Below are 10,639 nucleotides of genomic sequence, written 5' to 3'. Positions count from 1 at the left end.
CCTTGGAGCTCTCGGCTGCTGATTCCTGCATGGAGGCAAAGCATTTGGAGAGGCAGATCTGGGACCTTGGGAGCAGCAGGGCTCTGTGCTGGCTGCTGGCAGAGCCCCCACTGCCTTCCTGCCCAGGATGATGCAGGGAACAAGGCCCCACCTAAGAACCACGGCTGTCTTCCCTGGGCCTCTGCCATCCAGGGCTGCTGGAGGATGGAAAAATCCCAAAACCACCAAGAAGCTTTTGGGAAAGGCCATGAATACAGCTGGGGATTTACAGGCCAGCACTCCAGGTTGGATGTGGGCACCTTCTCTGGTGTGCTGCCATCATGAGAAGGTTTAAGGACCTGCTTTTATGGATGCCTAAATAAATACATGGAGCTAATATATCACAATACAGGGCATATTTATCTGCTTTGCCAGAGCAGGATAGAATTAGACAGCAGTGTCTCTCAAGGCCAGCCCTGCTGTAATTCATGCCCCGAGGCAACCAGCCGAGGGGAGGAGGAGGAGGAGGAGGAATTCTGCAGGCAGCAGTATTGATGGGCTACTCCCAGAAGCTTTGTTTTAATTAATTTTCAGAGGGCTCCTTGCAGTGGATCAGGCAACTCCTTCCAAACCTCCTTCCACCCACTGCCCAAGCTCTTGTGCAGGGTCTGGGGCAGCAGAGCCCGGGAGCCCCCCTGCTCCTTTGAGGCTCCAGGCTTTTGGTTAAAGTGCAGAAGCTGATGCTGTTTTTAATCAAGAGGGCTTCCCCCTGGCCAAGAGGCCTCTTTGATGGCCACAGCGTGGGCAGGTGAATGTGTCACAGCTTTTCTCTTCCCCTTTTTATTGACTTTCTGCTTGTTCCTGCTGCCAGGGGTCAGTGGGGCGTTGGCTGGACTTTGCCAAAAGTCCACCCCAACCATCTGGTTCCCAGGTGCTGACGCAGAGCCCTGCCCTGAGATAGAGGGGATTGAACAGTGGGTTTGCAGCCCGGTCGGGTGTGTGGTAGTGAGGCTGAACGGGGCTGTGCCAGCTCCAGAGCTTTTCCTGAGTAAGCAGCTTTGTGAACCTGAACAGCATTTGCCCTGCGAGCAGCAAGGTGACAGCAGCAGCCACCGCTCAGCGCCGAATTCGGGGTGACCTGGCTGACATGAAGGGACCTGTCCCCATCCAGGACGCCGTGGCAAGTGACACGGGGCCCTCCAACACCATCAAACTGCTGCACCTGCTTTTCCTCTCCACCTCCTGGGGGATGCAGGTCTGGGTGACCTTCGTGGCCGGTAGGTTGGGCTGTGCTGTGCTCTCTGCCCAGGGGGGTGGCACAGGGGAGGGGGCTTTGCCCCAGGACTGACTAGCTCTCCCCCTGGCAGGGTTTGTGATGAGCAGGCACCTCCCTCGCCACACCTTCGGCTCCATCCAGCGGGAGCTCTTCCCCTACTACTTCCACATCAGCTCCACCTGCGCCTTCCTCAACCTGACCCTGTTTGCCATGTCCCACCCCAGCGAGCGGCTCTGCAAGGAGAACATGACCCAGGTAGCCTCCCCCTTCCTCACACGGGCTGGCCAAAGCCCAAACCCCTTCCTCTGCTCCTCTGGCTGCCTTGCAGACCATGGAGATCCACGCACGGTTAAAAGAAACCCACAAGCACCCAAACTGCAGTGAGCCAGGGGGCCTGGGGGAGAAACGTAACCCACCACAGCAGTGAGGCGCTCACGGCGGGCTTCACTCCCTGCAGACCATCATCTTCCTCGTCTGCATCGCCGCCTCCGTGCTGAACACGCAGTGGTTCGGGCAGGTCGCCTCCGACACGGTGGCCGAGCTGCAGCTGGTGGAGAGCAGCCACGGGCTGGGGCAGGAGGTGGGGCTGGCAGCCAGCGAGCCCCGCAGGCAGCTCCGTGCCTCCAGCCCCAGCTACAGGCAGCTGGCCCGGAGCTTCGCCCTCCACCACGCTCTGTCCTCCCTCTGCAACCTCCTGTGCATCGTGTGCAACGGGCTGAGCCTGCAGCACCTGGCTGCCCAGCTCTCTGCCCTCTGAGGGCACTGCCCAGCTCTCTGCCCTCTGAGGGCACTGCCAGGGATAGCTGGACAGTGCCCACCCCCTGCTGCCTCGCTGTAAAGCAAGCCCCAGCTTTGGACATTAAACTGCAGCATCCTCGGCTGGAGATAACTCTTGCTGTGTTTGTGCACGGTGCAGAAATTTAGGAACAGTGAAATGGAAATGTTTTCTCTAGAGCTGCCTGCAGCCAGGCTCTGTGATGGAAGCAGGAGTGTTTTATGGCTGAACAGGTTTCTAATGCCCCGTGCATTGGCTGTGTCTAAAGCTGCAGTGTATTCCTGCAGAAGAGAAAGAAATGAGAGATTGAGAATTACTTCTAATTAAAAGCCAAACACTAATACAGAAGACCCTGCGTGTTGGCTGTACCAGTTAATGTAATGGACAAGGGTGTTACGTTGGGGTTTACAATCAGTGTCTGTCATTCTCTGGTATTTCACAAGGTGAGACAAAATGTTGTCTCATTCATTAGGCAGAAGTCAGTCTACTTAAAATAGCCATGTTTATTCCAGGTTCTGTAGGACATTCAGTGAGATATCAAAAGGGTCAGTCAAACACTGCTCCAAACAAAGAGCTCTGCTGTAGCCTGGCCAGCAGCACAGCCAAGCAGTGACAGAACAGCACTTGCTGAGTGCCAGGCAGGAACCTGACTGCATCCACCCTGCAGCAACAGGCAGGTACTCCCCAGGCCACTGCTGCTGAACCCCAGCAGCCACAGCCCACCTCCGAGCAAATCTGTGATTTTCTCAGGTAAGGCAGAACATTCCCAGCTGCTGTTACTGCAACCACAGCCAGCGTTTGGCACTGCTTCAGGTTTATTTCAAAACCACATGCAGCCTATCATAGAGGAGACCTTCTGCAAGCCAGCTGGGTTCCCTTTTAAACAAATAATCCCCTCATGTTAGCCCTTCCTTCTCCTGTGCTGCTCCCCTGGAAGTTTCCCTGTGTGCCAAGATTATTTTCCTCCCCTGAAGAGTGCAAAGTATTTTTGTTCAAGCAGAAGTCTGCAGCCTGGAGCTGGGCTAACAAACAGCAGCCTCTTGCACAGGGTTCCTTGTTTCTTTCTTGCTCATTACAGTCGATGCACTTTCTTGCCAGAGAAGTATTTCTTAGAGAAAGGAGAACGCTTGGCAAATACCAAAACTGTTGGGGTCCCGGCCTTTACAAAATACCTGCAAAGATTAAAAGGACTCCTTGGCTTCCTTGTAGCTGGCCCAGTGTCCTACAAAGCAAGTGACTCCTGCCCAGCTCCATAAAGACTGACCTCCCAAAGGCTGGTGATGAGATTTTGTGCTGATTAGCAGAGCCTCTTGGAGCCAGGGTTAAGCACATCCGAGGAGGAGTGTTTTATGAATCAACTCCTCTCCCAACAGCTTCTTTTAATTAAGGCAGCTGTTATTCTCCCTCTGGAAGGAGGGTTCTTTTGCAGCTGCCCTTACAGCCTGAAATCTGAGGGCCTATGGGCACTGCTGAGTTTTATGGAGTGACGGAGATCCCGCTCCCACTGCACAGACCGAGCCCCCCGCGCCGTGCAGCAGCTCCAGCCGGCTACGAGAACGCTGCAACTCCACAGCACAGGCTGCACAGGAACTTTCTGGCTTCACAAACAGCAAATTCCTCTCTCTCAATAACAGCACAACTCTTTAAAGGCAGTTTCAGAGCAGAACAGAGCTGCACACTGCGCCAAGGGCCGCTCACGCAGCAGCATGAACAGCGAGAGCATTGTTAACCTTCAACATCTCTTTAGAGGCTGCTGCATGGTTTTCTTCTTCTTTTTTTTTTTTTTTTTTTTTTTTTTTTAAACTAGTATTGTGTAGATGGGATCTGGAATAACTCTTCTGTGCTGCTCAGCTGTGCCCAACTCCCTTACCCATCTCCATCCAGTCCTGGAAAGAGTTGTTAATTTTTTGGAGGAAAACACATGTAAGTCACTAAAACTGGGCACAAAATCCATGCAGCTTTATACCTTCAAGAGGCAGGACTATTAAGTTAGAGAAGAGTTATTTAAGAACAAACTGGACTTAAAGCCCATACTTTTTTTCCCCTGGACATGGACAGGTACAGCCTCACCTTTTGTGCTGCAGCACTTGTAGCAATGTGTGTTCTGGGTTCACCTCATACATTTCTTCTCTTTCTTCATCTTCAAAATAGAGCTGGAAAAAAAAATGAGGGGGTTATTAAATGCCTAAGATACATGAAGGAAAGCACGAAGCTGCTGAAAGCCCAGTAACAGCACACCATTATCAGCTGGGGGTTTATCAAACCTCTGTAGCTTGACCCGACTGTTGGATGCAAAATTCAGCAAGGCAGAAATTGGTTTGTGTGAATTCCAAGTTTTCCCTGTATAAACCAGCTTAGGCTCTCCCAGTAGGAAGGCAAAATACACAGGTTGCTCTCATGTTTTACAAGCAATCAATCCAAATCTAAGGGCTGCATTTCAACAGGTGAAATGCAGCAATGTTATGAGATAAACTGAGTGGGTTTAGAGGTATTTGAACAAAACAGAGTTGATTTATGAGATTAAAGTCCTTAGACCAATGGTGCCTTAGACTGTAAATACACATAGGATTTAACCTAGAAAAGTACACAGCCACTGTCCTTCTGCACCTGTCTGCTCACTGTACACAGGGTTGTGCTGCTGCTGCTGCCTGGCACAGATGACACTGAAGTGGAAAATTAAAAATAAACATTCCTATCCTTCTGCGTACAACTTCAGAAAAATTCTCAAAACCTGCTGCACCACCTCACAGCCCTCCTTTGCTAAAGTGTTAATAGAGATACATCATCTCTATATCATACTCATCTGATTATGTGCTCAAGTAACTCCACTTAGTTCTGAAAATAAAGTATTTTTAAAATAACACTTATTTGTATTGAGCAACTCCACGATCCAATTAAAAAACCAGGCCACCTATCAGTTCGATGATTTAAATCTTAATTTTTGTTACAAAGATGGAATCTAAGCAGTATCTATAAATACCTTCTGTCAAATACAATATAAGTGGAAGACAACTCCCATTTTTGTCAGTGATTTCTGTCAGCACATGTGGGCAGTGTTTGAGTTCATAAGCGAGGTTTCTTGTTTCACATCTCTGCACACTAAACAGATGCCTACACTTTCATACCCTCAGAGCTGTGCATGTTCTCAGTCCAGAAATAAAAAAAAAACCACAACACAATAACCCTGAAATTAAAGAAAAGTCAAACTTCTCACCTCAAGATTGTTGGGAAGGTATTTTTTTTCTAAATCCCAAGGAGGTAACTCAGCAAACATCACCATTAAATGATCAATAAACCTAAAAGACAAAATACACTTGGTCAGCTTAAACAAAGAGCTCAGCTTCAGTAACTTGTATACTTGCATTTGAATGATGGCAAAAAGATACTAGCAAATTAAACAACAGATTTGAAAGGAAGTTTAGATCACCAACAGTTCCTCCCCTTCAAAAAAATAATTTTCCCAATGAATCCAAGGTCCTGTAACTCAGGTTATTAGCCACAAATATGAGCAATGCAACAAATTATTTTTAATTTCCTATTTTCACACTGAAAAATATATTAAATAAACACCCTGCATTTTGTCTAAAATGGATTTTCCTTTGACACAGTCCCATGCTTCACCAGATCAGAGTGGTGAGAATATGTCTGTGTGTCAAAGCCTTCTTAATTTTGGTACTTGGAGAGTGTTGGGAGGCTAGTTTGCTCTAAAAATCCATTTCCACTTCCTTTATTCACAAAAAGGCACACTGAACACTACCATGAAGGTACTTCAAATTTACCAACCTGTCTGCACTGTAATTTTAAGTCCTAAACTTATTGACGGATCTGAGGAATATGTCTTCCAACAAAACAAAAAGTTACAAATTACAAAAAACAAAAGTTACAAGTCTGTTTAACACTACAAGATAAGGAATTGAAGTTAACATCAAGGAGAGTGAAATTCTGAGCTTGCCAGTCACTGCCAGTCTGACAGGTCTGCAGCACTTCAGTCAGACCTGCTGAAGGCCCTGAGAACTTTGGGGTCACTGCTGGTTATGAGAGGTCCCCTTTAGAAGCTTTTCACAATTTTTACGTGTAACTTTTTTTTTCCTGGGCTCTGAACTTTTTTTGGAGGGCTCTAGAAAGGCACCTTAAATGAATCTCTAAAATCCACATGTGTGGATGGGTCACACTAATTAATTACTGGTCTGAGTAATCGCACTGCAAGCCCCATCAGTCACCCTGGCTAAATGTGTTTTGTCTGCAGCATAAATTTAGGTAAATCACAGAATATTTCAGGTTGGAGAGGACCTCAGGAGGTCATCTAGTGCAGCCTCCTGCTCAAAAGAAGGGTCAGCTGTGTGATTAGAGATCTGGGACTGCTCCACCAGCACGGCAGTGTTTCACTGTTCTATTTGCTCAAACACCTCCTCAATGCAAGAATGCTGCTGGCAGTGCATTTACCTGGAGTTCTCATGGAAAGCCACAGTGAAATCTGTCTGCTCGTGCTCAGGGTACAGGAAGAGGACAGGCCAGCTCAGGTTGCCATCAGCATCTAAGTGCACCTTTGCCCCCGTGGCACTGCCAGAGTGGAACCCATCCAAGGATAGCTCAGCCAGGCCATCTGACACTTCCTCCTCTTCATCTGAAGGCTCAAGAACCAGCTTGATATTTCTTTCCTGGAGGGGATGGAGGGAAAAGACCAAAAAGCCAACTAAAAATCCCCAACAGTTATGGTGGGGAGAATAAGAACAAAAAATTAGCAGCCAGTAAAAGGCAAAATGATGTTGTTCTTGTTAATGAGTCAGCTCCTAAACATGACATCCAAAGCTTTCCCACAGTATCAGACTCAGGTCATTGGGCTTCCCAGTAGAATTCAGAAGCTCAGCCAGATATCCAGACTCCTCATAAACAAATGAGGAGAGGTGGGAATCCAGAGGAACCCACAGGTGGAGAGAAGGGCCTGAAAAAACAGGTGGAAAGGGATGCACCTAAAATCCTTTTCTCTGTGGCCTGCCAGGCATCACTACAGGGTGCAACTACACACACCAGATCCTGAGAACATCTGCTCTTTCAGGAAACTGAAGAAAGTTCACTCTTTTCCTTGGAAAAAGGAAAACAGCAGAAGAGATCTGACTGTATGTAAGAGCCCCAAATACTTTAATGTAGTATAAACCTTCACTGAGGAAGGAGAAGATCCAGGACTGATTCCCTCCTCTACCCTATTGAACAGTTATCTTCTATTCTTCCACAGAATTAATGCCTGTGGGCAGCACACAAAGCCAGGTTCACTGGGCTGATGTGATGCTGCAGCCCAGCAGCCAGAGCACTCACAAAGCTCAGCCCATCTCCTAACACTGGGTCTGTATTTTGCATTAGTTGGTACCTGAAATACAGATAGCTGGGAGGTGGGGCTAGAGCCATGCAGACCTGGAGAATCATGGTTTTAACTCAATTTTTTTTTTGCTCCTCAAAAGCCGATGTATGAGAACCAACTTCTAGAGAGAAACGAGAGAGCCCTTAAAAAACCCCAAACCACATACAACCAGCCCCTCTCAGTGACTCACCTTTATTGCTGCAAGCAAAATTTCCTTCTGACATTGCTCCTTGCTCTCCATCACCTTTGCTTTCCTGGCATCCCTCTCCTGAACTCGCTACAGGTAAGAAAAGGATGCACCGAGGTCACACAGAGCAGGTCAGTGTCCATCACTGCTCTTCCCTGATTGAGAAATTTCCCTGGTGGAGAAATCAGTTTGGGTCCCCAGGAAGGTCCCCTCCAGCTCCTTCCCCTGCACATCCCAACACACAGCACATGCCTGGGGACACCACACTGCACAGAGACCTTGGAGACCCTCCCTCCAAGGACCCCAAAAAAACAATCACTGCAGGTCTGCCTTCATCCTCACCTTTAATTTGTCAGCTTTAGCCCTCATTTCCACAAGCTTTTTCTCTTCTGAGTCTATCTGCAAGCCTTCCTCACACCATGCTATTGCTTCCATGAAATTCTTTAGCTCCATGTGACAGAGAGCTCCTGGAAGGATCAATATTGTCAGTTTAATATTGTAACTTTCCAGTGTTGGGGTCAGTGTACAACAACTATAAAAGTGATGATTATAAAGACAGCATTAGGTGCTTCTGCACTAAACTTTTTTTTATTTTGTGATCATATTCAACCAGAAACTTCCAGCAGGTCAGTTGAGAAGAAAATTTAAAGTATTTCATCAGTTCTTACATCACTTAGACACAGAAATCAGCAGAATTATGCTAAAAGTGTCTGTTACAAACAAAATTTTATCATTGTAATTAACATTCCAGTATTTGTCTTGGTAGGAAAAATAAAAGGGGGATTTCTATGCAGTGGGGAAAAAAAGAACAGATCTCAAAACTAGTATTGGGGAAAACAGGAGAAGTTATCCTGTACTCAATAGAAATGGGTCCAGTGCCTCTGATAGATATAGGAGATGAAGAACGAGTATTTTGATTGAAAATACAAAGCAAAAGGCAGAGCTCTCTTTTGGGGAGAAACAGCAACAACAAGTGAAGAAATCTCTTTCAGTAACTGCTTTCCCATTCTGAAATTAATTCTCTCCAGAAACAGAGTATGATGCCCACTCACAGTAAATTAAGCTTTAAAAACACAATTATTACACACCAGAAACTTGCAAGGAAACAAGACAACAAGTAACAACAGCCTGTTTTAGTGCTGGTAACAATAACAGCACAATCAGTAAAGTTAACATCAGCCAAGTGTTTGAAAAGGACTCCTGCTCCATGCAGCAACACCAGCTTTAACTCTCACCTCTTATGATGGCTTTGAGATGGGTGGGCTTCAGCTTTTTGGCTTGGATGGCATCATTTAGAGCAGAGCGGTAGTTACCTGCAAAGCAAGTAAAAGTGCTCAGAACCCTTCACTTGTATTTAAAATCCAACCAGACACCAAGGTGACAAAAGGGTTTATGCAGAGACCCTGTAACTCACTGTTCCTACAATCACAGCGAGGTGAGAGGAGGATAAAAAAAGAGCAAACTAAAAACAAGAAGAGAAAGGGCAGGGGTCAATCACACAGGTGAGAGGTAAATAACACGGTGTGAGCAGGTCACCTCCCTGCTGCAACACACAGCAGCGTTAAAAGGCCCAGAACACCTTTCCTGTTGGTAGGATGGTGGTAGCTGTAAGAGAGTCACAGAATAATTAAGGCTGGTAAATACATCCAAGATCATCAAGTAATGGTTTTAAACTAAATGAGGGTAGACTTGCAGTAGACAGAAGGAAGAAATTTTTTACAATGAGAGTGGTGAGGCAGAAGTGGCAGAGTGGCAGAAGTGGCCCAGAGAGATGGCAGGAGCCCCATCCCTGCAAACATTCAAGGCCAGGCCGAACAAACTTGTTTAGTTGAAGATGTCACTGGTCCTTGCAGAGGGGTTGGACCAGATGGCCTTTAAAGGTCCCCTCCAACCCAAACTAGTCTATGATTCTAAAACCCCCTGGTTTTGCCAAGGCTCGAGCAGCAGGTAACAGCTGGAAGGAGCAGAGAACAAACCCTGCACGCAGCCATGTCCTGAAGCGAGCCAGGTCTTCAGGGTTCAAGGCACCTCCTGCTCACAGCTAAGCCATCACAAAACCCAAAACAAACAAAAAGGAAACCCCAAACGGGGAGGCAAAGCAGCTGTGGGTCGCGGAGCCCCTTACCCAAGTGGAAATGTGCGGCCGCCCGGTTGGTGAGCAGCACCGCGTCCAGCTCGGCGTCCCCGCAGCGCCTCCGCAGCCCCTCCGAGTAGGCGGCCGCCGCTCTGCCGTAGTCCTTCTCCTTGAAGTACTCGTTCCCTTCGTTCTTGTACATCCTGGCCAGCTCTGCGGGGATGCAGCGGGGTCAGGCAGGGCAGGGACAGGCAGGGCAGGGCAGGGACAGGCAGGGCAGGGAAGGGCAGGGCAGGGCAGGGCAGGGACAGGCAGGGCAGGGATGGGCAGGGCAGGGACAGGCTGGGCAGGGCAGGGACAGGCAGAGCAGGGATGGGCAGGGCAGGGACAGGCTGGGCACGGATAGGCAGGGACAGGCAGGGCAGGGACAGGCAGGGCAGGGCAGGGACAGGCAGGGCAGGGCAGGGCAGGGCAGGGACAGGCTGGGAAGGGCAGGGCAGGGACAGGCAGGGCAGGGACAGGCAGGGCAGGGCCGGGACAGGCAGGGAAGGGCAGGGCAGGGACAGGCAGGGCAGGACCGGGCAGGGCAGGGCAGGACCGGGCGCACCTGCGGGGCTCCGCTCCTCGTCGAACAGCAGCGACTGCAGGCAGGCGAGCTCGGGCTGCCGCGCCGCGTCGATCTCGGCCGGGCAGCGCTTCATGAACATGGGGATGGCCTCCAGCTCCTGGGGACGGACAGACGGACACGCACACAGCGCCCCGGGCTCGGCCCGCCCGGCCCCGCGCCCGGCCCCGCCGCCTCACCTGCTCCCACGTGTCGGGGCTCAGCGCGCCCCGGTACCGCGGCGCCGCCGGGGCTCCGGACACGCCGTCCCGCTCCGCCTCCGCCTCCGCCATGCTCCCGCTGCTCCTCCTGCCGCCGCCCGGCCCCGCCTGAGACCGCCCCCGCCGCCTCAGGCCCGGCCCCGCTGCTTCCGACGAGCCCCGGCACC

At 49.6% G+C, this 10,639-nt stretch overlaps 2 protein-coding genes across 2 annotated transcripts; one reads left to right on the top strand and one right to left on the bottom strand.

The window, feature by feature from the left end:
* The first annotated feature begins 933 nt into the window (after window positions 1–933).
* TMEM205 (transmembrane protein 205) lies at window positions 934–2,378 on the top strand. The gene is made up of 3 exons (XM_021542055.4): window positions 934–1,256; window positions 1,347–1,510; window positions 1,713–2,378. Exons 1-3 carry the CDS (start codon window positions 1,127–1,129, stop codon window positions 2,010–2,012), a joined length of 594 nt encoding a protein of 197 aa, XP_021397730.3. The 5' UTR covers window positions 934–1,126; the 3' UTR covers window positions 2,013–2,378.
* A 135-nt stretch (window positions 2,379–2,513) lies between these two features.
* TTC4 (tetratricopeptide repeat domain 4) lies at window positions 2,514–10,568 on the bottom strand. The gene is made up of 10 exons (XM_021542044.4): window positions 10,452–10,568; window positions 10,255–10,372; window positions 9,699–9,860; window positions 8,809–8,886; window positions 7,916–8,040; window positions 7,577–7,663; window positions 6,474–6,688; window positions 5,245–5,326; window positions 4,101–4,183; window positions 2,514–3,202 (listed from the first exon to the last, which is right to left on the bottom strand). Exons 1-10 carry the CDS (start codon window positions 10,542–10,544, stop codon window positions 3,103–3,105), a joined length of 1,143 nt encoding a protein of 380 aa, XP_021397719.4. The 5' UTR covers window positions 10,545–10,568; the 3' UTR covers window positions 2,514–3,102.
* Between the last annotated feature and the right edge of the window lie 71 nt (window positions 10,569–10,639).

This window comes from Lonchura striata, chromosome 8, assembly GCF_050655825.1.
Source record: "Lonchura striata isolate lonStrDom1 chromosome 8, ASM5065582v1, whole genome shotgun sequence".
NCBI lineage: Eukaryota > Metazoa > Chordata > Aves > Passeriformes > Estrildidae > Lonchura > Lonchura striata.
The sequence above is the reverse complement of the archived record's forward strand: the minus strand, read 5'-3'. Positions and strand labels throughout refer to the sequence as shown.

Bases quoted from the DNA above. Each gene is read 5' to 3' on its own strand.
- TMEM205 (XM_021542055.4), top strand. From the start codon at position 1,127: ATGAAGGGACCTGTCCCCATCCAGGACGCCGTGGCAAGTGACACGGGG. The intron at 1,257-1,346 runs GTAGGTTGGGCT...TCCCCCTGGCAG, and splicing joins CTGGGTGACCTTCGTGGCCG to GGTTTGTGATGAGCAGGCAC. The intron at 1,511-1,712 runs GTAGCCTCCCCC...CACTCCCTGCAG, and splicing joins GCAAGGAGAACATGACCCAG to ACCATCATCTTCCTCGTCTG.
- TTC4 (XM_021542044.4), bottom strand. From the start codon at position 10,544: ATGGCGGAGGCGGAGGCGGAGCGGGACGGCGTGTCCGGAGCCCCGGCG. The intron at 10,373-10,451 runs GTGAGGCGGCGG...GTCCGTCCCCAG, and splicing joins GCCCCGACACGTGGGAGCAG to GAGCTGGAGGCCATCCCCAT. The intron at 4,184-5,244 runs GTGAGAAGTTTG...TTTTTTTTCCAG, and splicing joins ACCTTCCCAACAATCTTGAG to CTCTATTTTGAAGATGAAGA.